The sequence below is a fragment of the Psammomys obesus genome, unplaced genomic scaffold (genome assembly GCF_907164565.1).
Source record: "Psammomys obesus unplaced genomic scaffold, mPsaObe1.curated_primary_1811, whole genome shotgun sequence".
Taxonomy (NCBI): Eukaryota; Metazoa; Chordata; class Mammalia; order Rodentia; family Muridae; genus Psammomys; species Psammomys obesus.
The window spans coordinates 25884969-25904041 of NW_026585644.1; the positions used below are offsets into that span (position 1 = coordinate 25884969).

At 39.3% G+C, this 19073-nt stretch overlaps 2 protein-coding genes across 3 annotated transcripts in view; one reads left to right on the forward strand and one right to left on the reverse strand.

The window, feature by feature from the left end:
• Vsnl1 (visinin like 1) overlaps positions 1-5299 on the forward strand; it is a 107506-nt gene extending 102207 nt beyond the window's left edge. Inside the window, exon 4 of the mRNA XM_055625683.1 lies at positions 4131-5299. Within this exon, the coding sequence (XP_055481658.1) occupies positions 4131-4328 (198 nt within the window). The 3' untranslated portion in view covers positions 4329-5299. The remainder of the gene's footprint in view (positions 1-4130) is intronic.
• A 4725-nt stretch (positions 5300-10024) lies between these two features.
• Smc6 (structural maintenance of chromosomes 6) overlaps positions 10025-19073 on the reverse strand; it is a 58147-nt gene continuing 49098 nt past the window's right edge. For both annotated transcript variants that reach the window (XM_055625688.1, XM_055625697.1), the window contains exons 25-27: positions 15018-15170; positions 12995-13092; positions 10025-12011 (exon numbers count right to left, since the gene is read on the reverse strand). In XM_055625688.1, coding sequence (XP_055481663.1) covers positions 11897-12011; positions 12995-13092; positions 15018-15170 — 366 coding nt within the window. In that variant the 3' untranslated portion in view covers positions 10025-11896. The remainder of the gene's footprint in view (positions 12012-12994; positions 13093-15017; positions 15171-19073) is intronic.

The following is a 19073-nucleotide window of genomic DNA, read 5'->3' on the forward strand; positions in this document are numbered from 1 at the left end:
CCCATTCATGAAGGTACTGCCTTTGTGACCTAGTTTCTTCCTGTCCTAATTACCTTTTTATTGCTGTGGTGAGATACCATGGCCAAGGTGACCTACAGAAAAAAGTTTAACTTGGGGCTTAGAGTTCCAGAACAACATCTTCAGAGGGTTAGAGCCCATGATCGTCATAGCAGAGAGCATAGCAGCAGGCAGGCAGGAATAGTGCTGAAGCAGATCTGAGAGCCTACATCTAGGTCAATAAACATCAGTCAGAGAGTCCTAACCGGGAATGGTATGGGCTTTTAAAATCCCAAAGCCTGTCCTCAGTGACACACCTCCTCCAAGGCCAGATCTCTTAATCCTTCCTAAATAGTTCCACCAACTAGGAACCAAATATTCAAGCATGAGCCTACGGAGGCCATTCTCATTTAAACCACCACATTCCATGCCCAGATGACCACAGGCTTGTAGCCATATCATAATGCAAAATGCGTTGAATCCAACCTCAAATGTCCCTATAAGTCTATCACAATCCTGACACAGTTTAAAAATCCAAAGTCTCTTCTGAGACTCAAGGCAATCTCTTAAATGTAAGCCCCTATAAAATCAAAAGGTAAATTACTTCCCACACAGAATATGGCACAGAATATACATTACCATACCAAATGGGAGGAAGGGGAAGTATAGTGAGGAAATATGGACCAAAGCAAAACTGAAACCCAGGAGAAAAACCTCCAAATCTTGTAGCTCCATGTCTAATGTCAAAGGATTTCGATGGCTCCACCCTTCCAGCCTTGCTGTCTGCAACACCCTTCTCTCTCTTGGGATGGTTCCACTGTCTGTATGCAGCTCTCCCTGGCAGACATCGGGCCATTCTCATGCAAACCACCACACTTCCCAAAAGCCCTACCCCCTAAACCTGTCACACTGAGTGTGAAGATCTTAACATGTGATTTTTCTGAGGAGAAGACGTTCATTTACAAGGGGTAGGGTCAAAAGCCAGACCTTGGCCCTGCATCAGAGTTCCCAGAATAATAAGAAATTAATTAACAGTAGCCTTCAAGCGTGTGGGAATGACCAAAGCTGTGGAACACCAATTCCCTTGCTTTCTGACTTCCAGTTGGTTGTCTCCTTCCCTAGACATTGTCTCTTGAAAAAATACTCACTTTGGGGCTTGATTACAGTTTCAGAGGGTGAATCCATGACTATCCTGGCTGGAAGCAAGGCATTAAGCCGGTGGGCATGGTGCTGAAGCAGTAGCTGAGAGGGGGGAGAAAGAGAGAGAGGTTGAAAAACATATGAGAGAGAGTGAAAAGGGGGTGATATGAAACCGCAAAGCCTGTCTCCAGTGACACATCTCTTTCAATAAGGCAACACCTCCTAATCCTTCCCAACCAGTCCCGGACCAAACATTCAAATATATGAGCCCATGGGGGCCATTCTTACTAAAACCTCCTGCAAGGGAGGAAAAGAAACAAGTGGCTGATCTTGAGAAGCCCACTGATCTATGTCACTGCCCCAGAGAAGTAAATGGACATAGACAACTGAGTGATGTGGTGCTGATAACAGAATGGGGAAGAATCTGTAGGAGAAAAGAGGTGCAGCGAGCCTCAAAAGCCCATTAAGAAAGGCACACCTAATAGAATCACGGGCATAGGACTAACAGATCGACACAGGGAGACAGACTGAACATTCACTTATTTCATCATGCGAGAGCACACCCTGTGCACAGGGAAGTTCATAGGAAACCTGCTGATGCATGCTGGGAATGCTTCTGGGATAGGGTGTAGAGGGATTCTGCAGGTTCTCTGGGGACATGTTAGGATTTAGTTTGAAGTCTGGCATACCCTCTCTGATATGTACAGACATAGAGTGAAGTACTTAATAGAACTTCCCTTTCTTGGGTGTCATATTCTCAGACAAAATTAATGAGATCCCCATCCTGCCATATCAGACTTGCTGCTGAGGTCCTCAGATGTGTCTCTCATATTTACAATTGTTATTACTCTGACTTTATTAATACGACACTTGTCTTACTGGCTGCTTCATGTCTTTTGCCTGGTGAGAAACCTTTTGATTTCATCTTTTAAAGGACAGAGAAAAAATGCAGCTACAAGCAAATGGTCCCTTTGTCTCTCTCTCTCTTTTTTAAAGTATTTTTTAATTTATTATGTATACCATATTCTGCCTGCATGTACATGGCACTCCAGAAGGGGGCACCAGATCTCATTATAGATGGTCATGAACCACCATGTGGTTGCTGGGAACTGAACTCAGGACCTCTGGAAAAGCAGCCAGTGCTCTTAACCTCTGAGCCATCTCTCCAGCGCCCCCCACTCCTATCTCTTTTTAAATTTATGGCACTAAGAAAAGACTCTGACATTCCCTAGAGCACACTCAGGCTACTGATCTGGACCCTGTCTACCAATGTAATGGAACTTCTATAGTCTATCACTTAAATTCATTCATTTAAGCTATACAGTTCAATGATGGGGGGTGATGGTGGCACTCCCTATAATGAAATTCTGAAGTATGTTTGCTCCTTAATGAAGGCCCCTCAAGTCCCCGCACCCTCTGTCAACTGAGACTTGGGCAATTGCCGCTTTGCTCTGTGGATCTGATGTCGCACATAAATGGAATCCTGTGACTCTGGCAACGGAGTCTTGTGCCTGGCAGTGGTGGTCAGCGTTTCTGCTTTTGGGGGTTTACCCACGGGAAACTTTCTTCTTCATTGCTAACGCGCTGTCCCACTGCACAGATGTGTCGCCCCATTTGCTAATTTAAGAGCGCTGATGTTGTCCCCACTTGGGAGGCTATAAATGCCGCTCTGCACGTTCTCACGAAAACTGTTTGCAGCAATGAGCACTTATCACTCTAAGGCACTTTTCATGAAAGAAAACTGTCTAGGAAGCACGTGTATTAATTATGGACAGTTAGTTGACGTGTGGCACGCTTCTAGCTCTGCTCTTTCACTCACGTCAATCTTTCTGAACTAACTTCTTTGCACATTCAGCTTTAATGTTCCCCGACACAACACATTGTGAGACCCTTGTCAATTGACATCATTTCACTTTTTCTAAATTCCCAAAGCTACTGTGTGCTGTCACCTTACCCACTCAGAGTATCTGAAATGAGGTGTCATTCTTTCCTGATCCTCTTCCTATTCCACGACCCTTCATCGTTACTGCAGACCTGTTTACTTCCTCCACTCCAAAATCTGATATTCATTCATCCCCAGATCTTTTCCATCTACCTGGCCTCAGAATTTACACATGTCTGGTTATGAAGTTAGGAATCCACTTCAATTCCTTACCCCTCCTAAAGAGAACTTTCTGGTCTGCCTTTTGCATCCCTCTCTAGTTTCCTTCTTCACCAACACCCTTCTTGGATCTTCTCATGCCTCTTGCCCCAGAAAATTAAATAAATCTGTTTCTTTCAACTAATATTTGTTGAAGATTTATTATGTGACAAGCATAGTGTTAATTCTTGAAGAAGTGAGAAAAACACAGCATTTTTACTTTCATGGAACGCACTCTCTGGTGAGGAAAACAAAGCAATTGCAATAATTGCCTTAGGCTTTCTATTGCTGGGATAAACATTATGACCAATAACAACTTGGGAAGGGCATGGCTTATTTCATCTTACAGGCCAGGTAATAGTCCACTGTTGAGAAAAGTCAGGGCAGGAATTTAAGCAGAGCAGAAACCTGGAGGTTTGAACTGACTGGAAGCCACAGAGGAATGCTGCTTATTGGCTTATTCCTCTCATTCAGTCTCTTTTCTTATACCACCCAGGAACCACCTGCCCAGGGTTGGCACTGGCCCCTGTGTGCTAGATCCATTCCAGCAATCATTGATTAAAAAAAAAAAAAAAAAGATACAGGTAATCTGTTGGAGGTATTTTCTCAACTGATGTTTCTCTTTTCAAAGAACTCAAGCTTATGCCAAGTTGACGGAAAACTAGCTAGCACAATAATAAAGTGTGTTATACTCCACTGGGGAAAGAGGTACAGGTTGCTATGGGAACTTAAAGAGAAAGGGGAACTAAGTTTAGGAAGATAAACAGAATCTAAGTAGGTGAAGAGACAGGCAGATCACTCTCTGGCTCCTTGGGTTTCTTGTAATGCCATCTATCGTGTTCTTTTCCCCAAGGCTATCTACAAAATGGTGGGCACCGTGATCATGATGAAAATGAATGAGGATGGCCTCACGCCGGAACAGCGAGTGGACAAGATTTTCAGCAAGATGGATAAGAACAAAGATGACCAGATTACATTGGATGAATTCAAAGAAGCTGCAAAAAGCGACCCTTCCATTGTATTACTTCTGCAGTGCGACATTCAGAAATGAGCTGATGTCAATGCTATGAACTGCACAGAAGTCTTGATGTTCCATTCGGTCTGCAGCTATACACACACACTCACACACACACACACACACACACACACACACACACACACTTGCTTGGACTACCTATAAATGGACTTGCTTCTTGTGTTTGAAACACTTGTGTGCATGAGAATGTCATTTGCTAATGAATTTTAAAAGCATATATTATAAAAAAAAAAAAACGACATCCTGCCACAATGTGATATGTGTAATATCATTTCATTAAAATACATCTTCCTCTAAAGCCTGGGCAGAAGCTGCAAAGAGTTCTATGATTTCTTGTACATGTTTTGCTAATGCTTGTGTCTCCTTGATTATATAATGTTAGTAGCACTGAGACCCCCATGGTAATGTAATTTAATTATGGGCTGTGTCACCATTCTCCTGTAAAATAGTACTGGACAGACACACAGGAGGGGCTCTTGGCTCCCTGTCTGGTCCACACACAGCTTGTATTATCCTTGAATATAAATGTACTACATTTGCATGCCTTTTGGGTTTGCCTTAATTCTTACCTCATTTGTAACCTCTCAATCTGGAAAGAGCTGTTTTGGATGAATGCAGTATAAAACTTAAAAATTATGCTAAATGATTAATTCATTAAGTATAGCTATATATATCTATCTATAGACACAAAGGTATTATTTATTGAAAGTAAAAACAATGATGATGGGAATGTACTGATTTCTGCTTGATGTTTCAAAGGCTTCTAGAAAGGTGGCAATAGATGTCCCAAATAAATTTCTAACATTTGATTTATTTCCCTAATTCTTAATTTTATAGTTTTCAGCTCGATGTTGGTAACAGTCAGGGTCAGCTAGCAATGACTAAATCTACCCTTAAGCATACATCTTTGGAACTTAAAGAATGAATGAAAGGGGGGAAAGTCACTTTCTAACTTCTCATCCAGCCCCTTCCCCAAGGAGGGACAATTAATATGGCATGTAATGTTTAAAGAAAACAGGAGATTTGTTCATTCTGGAAAACAATGCTCATTATGTGACAATAAACTTTATCTCAGTGTGACTTTGGTGCCAACAACGTTATTATGTTCTAGACAACTCTGTGGAGGCACATGCTGTGGGCAAGTGGGGCCCTCCAAGATGTTAGGAGTAAAAGGCATGCTGCTGTTTATTTTTCAAGATGGAATAGAACGGATCCCTTTGACCTTGCAGGGGGAGGGGCGGAGGATGTCATCCAGAACTCTAAATTGGGTTGGCATTTTCAGACCATGCCTGGAGACTTTCCGCTTCTTCACACAGTGCAGTCCTCTTGTGTGTCCTCTGATGGAAACTTCTGCATGTGCACTGCATACTAGCTGTGAAGTCTTTCAGGGACAGCTATTGTGACCATACCCAAAGGGGAACAACAACAACAAAAACCCCACAAATTTTATTTTAATTAAAATAACTTATGTAGATCTAGGGCTTACTTTTTATCACATACTGCAGCCTTCCTTCCTTGATTCAAGGCACTTTTTATTGAGTCCATCTTTCCCCCTAACCATTTTTCTTTGTCTTAGGACTATTAAATGACACTAGCCATCCAATTCAATCCATCCATCCATCCAACTCACTTCACAAGTCATTGTGACTAAGCAAAGCTTACTATTTATTCATAGGACACCAACAGACTTAAACTCTGCCCCAAGAGAGAATACTTCCATGAGTGACTAGGAGCCCTGACACCCTTTACCCCTGTGAATGGTGAGGAAGAAGCAAGGGCAGAGAAAGTCTGAGATTCTCTCACTACGGTTCCCTCTCACTCAGCGAGGATAACATGGGTTAACTGGGGGTGCCACCTGGTTACACGGGGATCGGGCGAACCATTCATAACAAGCCCTTGCTGACTGCTGATTTTTCTCCCAACACTGTTCTTTTGTATGTGTGCAGAGACAGCCCATACAGGCTCATGAATGTCAAACTCCAAGAAACAGAAGAAAAACACAGCAAGATAAGAGAGAGGGAGAGGGGTGGTATAAGACAGTGGCTCTTTCCAGTAATATGGTGAGGTGACATTTGAAATAAGACCACCCAGAAGGACCAGAGTGGAAAGCAATAAGGGAAAGATACCAAGAATTTATTTAAATAAAACCATCCCTCAGGCCCATTAGTTCTTTTTATAAGTAAAATATAGAAGTTATGTCGACGAATAAAAATCTGATTTGCTTGTTTAGTCCTCCTTCTTATGATTACTGTAGACTCACTGGCAGTTGACCCTGAAGAAAAGCCATGTGTGACCTCTGGGTTAGCATTTTTATTCCTGGTCATATTGTCCACCCACCCTCAGTAAACAAAACAGAAGCCACTTACAGAAGGACCTGTGAGGACATGTCCCAGGACATCTGTGATGGCTATTGGCGGTGTAGGCAGTGGAGTCATCTACTGGCTTATCATTACAGGATCGGTAAGTAAAATACCTAAGACATCTCAGCTTGGCAGCCTATGCACCAGCTGGAGAGGACACAGGGTATGTATAGCATAAAGAAACGCTGTAAATGCTGAGTAAGGGATGAAGAATAAAACCTACTACACAGCATAGTATATGTACAAATGGAAGGCAACCCACAAAAGGACTCGAATCACTTTAGGCGAAGGGTGGGTGGTAATGGAGGTGGTTTCATTACTGTTACTCCATAATAACTCAACCCCCAATCACAGTAACTTGAAACAAGCATTTTATCACCTCTTGTGTTAAGTGTTCAGCTGGCTGACACTGGCTTACAGTCAAAGCAGTTACTTAGACTTGTTTAGTGAAAATGGGCCAGGGTCACTCTGGGCTGGTTGGGAACCTCAAGACTTCTCTTCACAGGCTGGCTTGTACTTTTTTACATGGTAGCCTGGCAGCAGCCAACACTACAGTGATCTTGGCTCCTGTAAGAAAGCCACATCCTATCTCCTGTTAGGTGAAGCCATGTTCTTGGAGAATATACAGCATGAGAGATTTCTGTCATCGTCTTCAAAATACAACATGCCTGTCTAATCTGTGGCAAGAGCTCACATCCCAGATTCCATGTGAAATGTGTCTCCCAAGAATCTGTAAGTTTCTTGCCATGACTCTGGGATCAGGCTTGAGGCTTCTCACGTACAGCACACTGAGTACCATTCTTGACCCTAAGTCCCCCATATGAACTGGGTAATTATCTCCCCTTGCACACATTAAATGGTGAGCTAGGCTTAGAACCACTGCAATACACACTTCGAGTCGGAGAGAAAAGGCACACAGCTTTTCTAATCAACAGCAACTCTACAGTGTGGTGGGGTACATCTTATAAGCTTCTCGATGGGGGACTCTAGCTTATTGTCTACATGTACAATCTTAGAGCTACCAAGACCTTAGACATAGTTCTTTTAAACACTTTTTAAATCTTCTGTATGTTTTGCCTACATATGTTGTAGGGGCCAGGTGTTGAGTCCCCCAGAACTGGAGTTATAAGCAGTTGTGAGTTGTTATGAGGGTGCTGGGAACTAAACTCAGGTCGTCTTAAATGCTGAAGGCTTTGAACAGCTGCAGGGTGGAAGGCACAAACCTGTTTCATCTGCCCTGCCCCAGTTGAGTTTATTAACTTATAAATCCACTGTCTCAAAGTGGTTCATCCTGAAACTGGTATAGAATAAAACCCCCTAATAGAATTAGCAATCCTACTGTTTAAGGGGAAAGACCCATGAAGCCCTTAGAAGCATTTTGTCTGCAAAGGTCAACACCCACCTTAAATCTTTCTGTGCCCTAACAAGAGCATTGTACTCTTACCCTGGATTTTTAAATTTTTCTTTTCCAAGTTGAAACCACAGTGCCATTTTATTAACAGCTTACTTTGTCAGTTCAAGCTTAGGCCTTTGGGGGCCCTGCGGCCAGTTTTTGTTCCTTTTGAGTAGGCCTGACAATGTGGGATTGGTTTTTGCACTGAAGCCTTTTTCTGAATTTGAAAAGCAGTCAGCATCTGGCAGGAATGAGACAAACATGGTTCCTCAGATGTCATTGCTTATCCTTATCTTGTTGCTCTCACATCTTATTACATGCACCAGAGCATGGCCAGAAGGTTTAGACATTCTAGTTTACTGTGTGCCTTTTCCTGTTTCCCAGGTTAGTGCACTTTCCTCCGTGTAAGATGGATCCTAATCTTGGCACCTATAATTCAGTGTTCCTCACCACAAGCATCCATAGGACTATGTGGGTTTCTGCCAATAGCTTTTCCAAGGCCATTTGGATTAGTGGCATTTCCTGTTCAGTATTGTACAGATTTTAGATTGTTTTATTTTACATTTACTTTCAAGTATCAAGATCTGCTCCTTTAGCTATTAAAAGGAACAACTCCATTATCTTAAAAGTCTTTATATTCTCTCCTGTCCCTTAACTACACAACTCATTTGTGTTATTCTTGCTTGGAATCTCTACTATGAAGACACAGGCTTTGAACATCTGCAGGGTGGACAGCACAATACCTCTTTCCAGCAGTATCAAGGCTTCCACACATAAGCAATTTCAGTTTCTTCCAGTGCAGCCTTGAGGAGGAGCTCAGTCCCAGCAAGCCTAGGGGATCCACTGAATATCTTGAATATTCAGAGGAGTTTCACTTCTTTTCATTGCCTATTCAGATCTAGCCTGGCAAACTACATAATTTTACCAGATCCCATTAGTTATACCCTAGCCAGAGCAAGGAGGGTCTCCACAAAGCAAGGTCCTGGAACATGGGAGGGATTTACTGTGGTTGGCCATCTGTGGAAGATACTGTCTGCTAGTGGGCATGAACAGGAAATAGGGTAGCACTGCATAAATAATGCTGAAAGCAAATCCATGAACTGAGATGTAGATTTAAGTCAAGCCTCTGCAACTGAGTTCTGCTAAAGCAGTCACACCTCAGCAACCAGGATCATGACTTCCTTTATGTCCTTTACTTCAGAAAGAGGTTGGTAGCTTCAAGGATACAACCCCAATCCCTGAAAACATAGCTTTCTTCCAGTAGGTTCCAGCACTACCCATTAACACTAGAGGCTAGAAACCATGTATTTATCACATAGGACTTCCAGGGACACGAACAACAGCTATGTGTTGTAAATTTATTAACTGCCTCAACAAATTTAGCAATAGCTGTAAATGTATTAACTAGTTACTGATATGACCAGAATTCTGTCTTGGGATAAAGACTTAATCTCTAGTCCTACATCTAATTTGCACTTAGCCATGAATGAATGAATGAATGAATGAATAAATGAATGAATGAATAGGGATGCCTTGCTATGTAGCTATCCTAGTTTACTTTCATATATGAGCCACTGCCCTATTTTTTGCAGACTTTAAGCATTTGTCTCCATATACAAATACTCCAGACATCATAAAGCCAGCCCTGCCATACACGAAAGGGAATGAAAGAAATAAAAACTTGGAAAATATTTAAAATAAGTTGCTTACTAATTTTGTAACTATTCTTATACTTTAACTTACTAAAACTCAGTACACTTAACATTCTGTGAATGATTCTAATCATTTCCTGAGAAAAAACACTGAGTATGTAAGTTTATAAATCCAAACCTGTCTTAGGGTCTCTAGGGACTTTAGAGCTACTGAATGACACGTATATATAAATCACTGTTCATGAAGAGGCCCAAGTTAGTCAATTACTCCTTGTCCCAATTCACAAAAGCATGACCTTAATACATATAAATTTTAAGTTTTATTTTTAGAAGTTACACATACTTAAAAGAACAATAGCTTTTCAAAAATTTTTCCAATCGATGTTATTACTACTTAGAACATTAGATGAAGATGTCACTTATGATTGAAACCAAAATTTTATGAGGCCCAACCAATGTGCTGTCTTCAGCAGGAGCTCAGGATCTAAGGATTGCATTTCCCATAATGCATTGTCTTCTGCAGGAGATGCTCAGGGTATGAGGGTTGCATTAGAAGCACACTTAAAACTAACACAAAAACTCAAGACACTGAACTCCTTAGCTAATTAAAATTAATGCACTGGTAAATTCCACCTTCATTTTACTTGAAAAAGTGTATGTATGTTAAAATAGTTCTGATATAAATGAGTTATACTGCTTATGGTTGGTGGGGGAAGTTTAAAATACCCAGCAGTTTCCTCTTTTTATATTCTTAGACTAGAAAATGCTTTTAGATTTTTGGCAACTGTTTTAAGAATACATTCTCTTCCCCACCAAAACAAAATCCAGTTTTTGTCAATAACTATAGAAGTATGCTTGCTTTTAAAAATAGTACTTTCTTAAAATACTTCCTTTTCAGGTTCATAAATATGTATTTTAATTTATTGCTGGTAATAAAAGGAATGCATCTTGCTACTATTAAATGTCTAAGGTTAGCCCTAATCCTAGAACACAGGCACTAGAACACTCATGTTTTCTTTAAAAACAAAAAATCGTGAATACCATTTTTTACAGTAAACTGATCATTGTAGAAACCTTTTAATGTCTCTAGAAGCAGGGTGTGTCATGTCATCTTACCATTAAGTGTAGATTTTGTCTCATGTAGCCATTAGCTCCTCTGCCTGATAACAGGCACTCACCTTTTCCCAGCCCTGCTTTACCACTAAGCTGTATTCTCAGGCCTCAATTTCACTTTGCGTCAGAGGCTAAGCTGCCCAGGCTGGCCTTGAACTCACTCCATAACCCAGGCAGGACTAGAACTTGTAATCCTCTTCCATCTGCCTCCCCTAGTGGCTGTACCACCAAAAACAGGATTTTTACACTAGGCCACCATCATGCTACTGGTTAAACAGGAAACTGTCACAGCTGTGACATGCTCTTCCTTGGGTGGAGGGCTATTAAAGCACAAAGGAGAAAACACTGTCGGAGTTGGCAGTGCTTCAGGACCACAGGAAAGTATTTAATGAAGACCATCTTAAAACTGATAAAATATAGTGATTAAAAACTGTATCCAAAATCTACAGTTGTACCCTAGGGTTAAAAACCAATAGAAAGCAAAGATTTTGCCCAGTATAATCAGTCTTAAGTAGTCTCTAGTACTTAAAACATCAGTATGTGCCGTGTAAGCAGTTCCTGTATACTGCATCCACCGATTCCACACAGAAATCCCTCTTTCCACAGACATTTGTTAATCTTTAAGCCAAACTGTAACAACCTGGAGAAGCAAAACTAAACATCAGGTGCTCAAACTTTTATTTTAATTCTTACAAAATACTATAGAAATGAACCCAAAATGAACAGATATGTACATGTGCATATGTACAAAATTTTACTCCTGAAAAAATTTATAAAAGTGGATGGTAAAAACAAACAAAACACAGAAACTCCAAAGCAAACAAACATAAAAAGATTTAAAACCAGTATTATGAAATTGGTTTTCACAGGAAAAGCCATAGTAATTTTAAACTATTGGCAGTAGCTGGTTTTCTAGGCTTATTTACACAATTGATGGGTAATATCAAAGGAGCTTCTTTATTTCAGAATAACTCTAGTCTTCTAGTCTCACTTTATTTATTTCATCCACCAGTCCAGACTATTCCCCCTCACAATCTTACAGCACGAGGGCAAGGCACTAAGCTGTCAACTTGCGTTGTCATCTTCCTCTTGAGTTACAGGTCGGAAGGGCAACGTGGTTTGCCCTCTTTCAGGGTCAGACATTCGAAGAATTCTAATCAGTTTACTTGAAGGAAGTGAGCTAAAGGAAGCAAAAGTAATCACTCAATTTCCAAATAAAGTTTTTACTCATTCAATACTTCCCTAGTATTCACTAACACTAGGTTCAATTCCCAACAATATGAGAAATCAATAAATTAAAAAACTTCCTGCTATATCCTATCTATTTTCAATTTCTATGAAAAGAATTTTTTTTTTTTTTTTTTTTTTTTTTTTTTTTATATGTCAGCTACTTTACACTGTTGTTCTTGTCTGGAGTTTCCTGGATATTCCAAATCAAACTGGCACAGGATCATGGGACTACTTTGAAACAGGAGATCAAAGGCAAAGGATGGTAACACAGCAGAGCTCTTTCTAAGACTCCTGTTTTTAAGTAGCCAAGGACAAAGAAGGGATCTTAAACTGTTTCTTTGTTTTACACAAAATTACTAAAATCACTTATTATCTGTTGGCCAAGAAAACCACAAAGGAACAAATTCAAAATATAAAGAAGTCAAAATACATTCTAGTCCATTTGTTTCTTAAAGAAGATATATGACATGAATGGAAGTTTAAGCATCTAGGAAAGTAGAAGACATCTTAAATCTGCAAGAAGGCAGACTAATCAACCTCCATCCCTTATCCCATCATTTTTGCATTTAACAATTTAAAACCATGCTCCTGGCTGCTTTCATTCACTCACCATGCTTTGCCTATCTGGGATTTTTGTATGTGTACATGCATGTGTGAGCCTCCCATGTAGAAGATTTCTTTCCCCTGGTAAATTCCTTTGAGAGGAAGACCCACTGTGCCTCAGCCACACTGAGCTCAGAATGCTGGCTGTGTGCTGGATGGTATGCCAGCAGCAGGGTACACAGGAGAATGAGAAACCTCCATCTGATAAGTTTGGCTTTAGGACCTTGTACGTATAGGGTAGGGTTTAAGTTATGTTATGTCCCTTCTATACATGTGATCAAAATATATAAAATTATGTGTGTGTGCTCACAGAAAGTTTTAAGAAGTTACCTCATGCTTTGAGGGGTAAGCAAGATAAACTGTCTAAAACGTTGGGAATCTGCCATCTTAAGTATCATGTCCATTGCAATTCTTCTATTAACCATATCCTGAAGAGGAAAGATAAAAGTTAAGATTGGTTTTGCATCTGTTATTTCTATAAAAGCAGTATTCTTTTGGCTAAAACAAACTACAGTTTTATTCATTATATATGATGCCAAGTAGTTCCATCTTGAAAAAGTAGTATCAGAAATTATAAGGGGAAAGCAACTGAATATTCTCCCAAGCAACTTCTATGTTCTTCTCTTTCAAATATAAGTAACACTTAAAATAATAAGAAAATATTCCAATGATATACTATTACAGAACGAATCTGTAAGTACACAGATAATTAATTGCTCAGGATAAAAATAAAAAATTTGCCTGGTTTTAAATTTATCAAGTGTCTCAGAATTTAGAAAGCATGGCAGTCACAAGGCATCATAAGAAAAGCATCATTGAAAGATAAGCACAGTTTAAGAATGAAAATACAGGGGCACAGTACTTACAAAATTACAAACAACTCAGTACAGCTAAAATTTCTGGCAGATACTACACCATTAAGGACCTCAATGTTACCTTAAAAAAGTAAATACTTTATATGTAACCACCTAGGGGTTTTAAAAGGTCTGTTTTTATAAACCAACACCTTTCTAAGTCATGTGGAGGGATGGGCTGCAGATAAGAAACAGCAAGACACCAGTCTGAAAGTCTAGCAAGAGGCAGCTGGAGGGAAAGGGACAAGAGGTAGCAGCATCACAGTGAGACAGGAGGAAGGGGTAGAACAATCAGAGAGGAGCAAAAAAGGCCAGGCAGCGTGTTAGTAAAAGGAAAGAGTTAATAAGATAACCACGGTTTTAAAGCTAGGTAACTAGGATGGCATTTGTAATTTGTCATTAACAAGGTAAAAAAATTTAGAAAAGAAAGATTATTTGAGGAAGATCCACTCAGTCTCAAACATACTGAACTTGGAATGTTGACAGTTTACTGGATGGTGGAATGTGTAGTCTGGCACACAGGTCTAGGCTACAAACCAGATTATCAGGACAGAAGACCTCCATGAAGTAGGTCTATAAGCATATAGTGGCTTTGGTGCCTGTAGGGAGGAATGTATATCACTTCTACACATATGTGACCAGGAAAACAAAAATACTGTAAAAAGCAAACAGAAAATGTCAAACACTCAGTGAAATCAGAGCTGGAGGCAGAAAGGAAGACTAAAAGGGAACACTGTAGAAATAAATCCAGAATGAGTGTAGAGGCTATAAGACAACACATCCCAAGAAAGAGGGCACAGGTGCCAGGTACTCCAATAAATAAAGATCAAGCTCACGGATGAATCTGATAAATGACTGCTGTGGAACCCAAGCCCAGACTACAGTGCATAAAATAGTAAGGATGTATGTAAAACATAGAATGTCATCTGAGCCGTGTTGTAGCCCAATGAGTTAATTAATAGTAACACCTTCTACTACATGGAAAAACTGAGACCCCAGAAGGATACTCAGTCACTACAATTACTAGAGTAATTGTAGCAGTCCTCGGTTTCAAAACCTTTAATTTTTTTTTTTTTTTTACCCTTAAAGTCAAATGCTCTTACAACTTGTGTTACCTTTTTTTGCCTTCCTGTTACTCTTTTGAAAAGCTTGGCCATAACCAAAGAAGCCAGTCAACAAAAGCCCTGTGTTAAGAAGCAAAAGCTTTATGATATCTTTACGTTGATGGCAATTAGCTAGGGGAAGGGCTGAAAAAGACAGCCTGCAGGTAGACACTCAAGATATACATGGTGGGAGAGAAAAGCTAGAGTAGAGCAGGGCCTCTGTAGGACCACAGAGCAGCCATGGAGAGAACTAAACGACAGGAACTCCCCAAACACTAACATCACAAACTGATGTGGCAGGGCACAACCTTCCCTATTATAGGGAAACAAAATAAAGACTCCCTTTCAAAACATTCCAACCAAATAAAAATCAGAGAACTTAAAATTCAACAATACCATGTAGACATCAAACTCGTCCAGGCATCTGAAAGGTGATTCAGCAATGGACCACAGGGACAGAATGAAGCACACTGTAGAGAAAGAACGTTCCCCACCAGAGAGAGCACGCATGTCATTGAAGGAAGCTTTGTTTCCCTCTCCGGGCTGAACCTTTAAAAGTGATCACAAAAAAACAGGTTTATAGTTCAAAACAAGAGAAAGAGGGATAAAGCTAAGATTATTTAGCAGTATAAAAGAATCAATTCCATTCAGAATATTTCATACTGTAACAGTAAGCTATCTAATTTTGTTTCATTTTAAAACAAAGCGGGTGTGGGGGGATAATATGTTTTCACCCTGGCCTTCACTTTGAGACAGAGAAAAGCGGAAGTTTTGCCAAGTTCCTTAAAATTTGTTTGCATGACCTTGGACCATATCTGTTACAGGGAAGTATTTCAGAAAACAAGTTTGGCAGTTTCACAACTTCTTCTTTCTTGTATTGATGTGACTTGTTTTTGCTTTGCCTATAAAAAGGAATTGTGGAATAAACTCATGCTGCAGTCTTACTGACAGCCCTCTTGAGCTGATCCCATGTATAATATGGCTTGCTTTAATTATTTCAATCCTCACTCCCAACTCTGGAACTATTCGACTTTGCTGGCAGGCTCTGACAATTTCTTTTAAGAGTTTCTCAGCTATTCGATATTCCTGTATTGAGAATTCGCTGTTTAGCTCTGTATGCTACCACAGGCTGCTCAGTTTTCAAGTGAGTTCCCTAGTTTAGGGGCTGTCTCTGACATGAACTCAGTGGTCGGCTCTTCGATCACCTCCCTCTGGGGGGTTCAGCCTTGCCAGGCCACAAAGGAAGATGATGCATCCAGCCTTGATGAGACCTGATAAGCTAGGGTCAGACAGAAGGGGAGGAGGACCTCCTCTACCAGGGAACTAGAGAATGGGCATAGGGGGAGAAGAGGGAGGGTTGGTGGAACAGGGAGGAGATGAGGAAGCAGGCTGCAGTGGGGATAGAAAATGAAAAAAAAATGTAATAAATATATAAAATAAAATAATAAAATAAAACTGAGGGGCTACAAAGATGGCTCAAAGTTAAGTGTTATTACAGAGGACCCAGGTTCTTTTCCCAGCGCCCACACAGTTGCTCAAGGCTATGTATAAGCCCAGGTTCAGGGATCTGATGTCTTCTGGACTTCTCAGGCACCAGGCACGCACTTGGTGCATAGCCATACATGCAGACCAAAAATACACAAAAATAATTAAAAAAAAAAAAAAAATCAGCCTCATACTGGTGGTGCATGCCTTTAATCCTAACACTTAAGAGGTAGAGGCAGGCAGATCTCTCTAAGTTCAAGGTCAGCCTGGTCTACAGAGAGAGTTCCAGGACAGCCAGGGCTATACAGAAAAACAACAACAACAACAAAACCAAAAACTGTTTCAAACAAACAAACAAAATCAAATTGAACACTTGTTGTAACTTTAATAAAACCTAACATACCAAAATTCCAAAGCTATGGTAACAAATTCAATATTTAACCAAACATTATTTACTAAAATAAATTTAAACTAGTTCTGAAACTGTTACTGCACTAAACATTTAAAGCACTGAGATAATTTTTCATTACCAGAATTATAGTGCCATCTAGTGGTTTTACAGCTTTAATAATTACTGACTGTCAAAACAGACCAACTTGAAGAAAGAGGATTACCCAAGAATAATGAAAATGGATTAATAGACTTTTTGAGGGGTGGAGGGAGGAGGAGGACTGGGAAGAGGGGAAAGTGCAGGAGGATATAAGATAAATAAAATTAAAATAAAGACATTAAAAACATTTTAAAACATCCTCCATGGGAACAGTAAAAAGAAAATCAATTTATGTTATTAAAAGCATTCCTTCTGTATAATTTCCCAAGACAAAAATATAAAGTAATAGAGAGAGGCATTCTATTTTGACAATATTGCAGACATACTATATCCAACAAAGTGAAAAGAACCATTTTATGTGTAAGATATACATCATTTTTTTAACACTCTAAGCGGCTTACAAATTCTGAATTTAAATGTATGCTGTGTATCTTTTTTTGAAGACACAATACCCTAAGTAGGGAAAATATCTTATGAGGACATAAGTATTTATTTTCCTTAAATTTGTGCCTGAAAGTAGATGGGTTTTCAAATAAGTGCAATTTTCTTCCCAACAGCAAAGTAATAGCTCTGACTTCATGTCCTTAACAACCATGTTTCAATTTTGCTCATTTCAGTCATCGTCATTAGAGGTACAACAGTAGCTAGTGAGGCATAAATTTGTATCTCTGATGACTAACAATCCTGAGCACTGTTCATGTGCTTATCACCCATTTAGGTAACTCCAGTTTAAGTCTTTGGTGATTTTAAAATAGATTCAGTCTTTTATTCTTTTTATCCTCAAAAAATTCTAGGTAAGTTCTTTTGTTGTAACATGCATCAAAAATTACCTTTCTCCAGGCAATAGCATCCCTATTATTACTGTTACTTTTTAAAATTACTTTTTGTGTCCTATTTTTAAAATCTTCATTAAAGTACTTTCTTTTATTAGCAGGCAAGGGTGGCACATGTTAACGGAGTGTTTATTTCTACACGTATGAAATATATACCTGTTAAGTCACATTTCTATCCCCTCACTTGTGTCTAGAGCCTTTGAGCATCTCTCTTCTAGTTTCCCCTAAAATACCCAGTAGTTCCTGTGGCCTGCAGTGGCTACACTGCTGTGGAGCACTGGGACTTAACTCCTATCAACCTTTTGGTACTTGTTAGCTAACTTCTACTTCTTTCCCCAACTTGTAGTCATCACTTCTTTGTGTCCAGATTAATTTTTGAACATCCCATGAGAATATATGCCATTTGTTTTTCTGTGTGTGGTTTACTTACCATAATATCTTCTTGTTTTATCCATTTTGATGCAAATGGACAGGATTTCATTTTTGTTAATGGCTAAATATCATTTCATTACATGTATCTACTATATTTCTTTATCCATTCATCCACTGATGGGTACCTTAAGCTGACTTCCTCATCCAGCTTATTGTTCAACATTTTACATTTATCAAATTTTATACTAATCACTTTGTATACTAAATGGTATAAAGGTCAAAGTCTTTGTTTTTCCCAAAAGGACACCCAATAATTTGAACCCAGTAATTCATGAAATGATCACCATTTACCCACAGGCTTATAGTAGTGTCTCTGTCTAGATGAGGGCGTCATGTGTTCAATCTGCTTTTGCAGTCTCAGTTTTGCTCCCACTGGACATCTGCTTTCTCTTATTTTCTGCTCTTAAGTTTTATGAGATCTCTGTCTAAATTCATAATTGTCTTCTCCTAGCTTCCTGAGAGAGATCATTAATGTTGGGCTAACCTTTCCTCCTCAAACATGTACAGGGAGCTACATATTGTCCTTTAAAAAGTTCTACCCTGTCTCATATTTTGCTGTTTTATTTTTTATTGTTGCTGAAAATTATCTTCTAATTTCCATGTGATTTATTATGATTCCTTAATCATTTAGAAATGTTTTGTGGGACTGGTGAGATGGCTCAGCAGGTAAAAGCACTAGCTGTTCTTCCAAAGGAACTGAGTTCAAATCACAGCTGTCACATGGCAGTTCACAACTGTAATTCTAGTTCCAGGGGATCTGACAACCTCACAGACATTTTGGAGGCAAAACAAAAATGTAAATTAAAAAAAATTCATCTGTGTAAAAATGTGCTATATAATTTTATAAATTTGGGGAATTTTATGGTTTTTATTTCTAATTTCATTCAACTTTGAAATATAGTCTATATAACTTTAATTTCTTTTTTATTTAATAAGTTATTAAAATTTTATAAATTGGGTAAATAGTCTATGCTGATAAATGTGCCATAGGTAATCCACAAAAATTACAATTCACCATGGTGTTCCTACAGTTAAGCTGTCGGGTCAGTTTGGTGAATACTGTAAGGCTTGTTTAACTTTACTAACTTTTAATCTGATTTTTCCATTAATTATTGAGAAAAGTTCTAATTCCATCTATATTTAACAATTTTG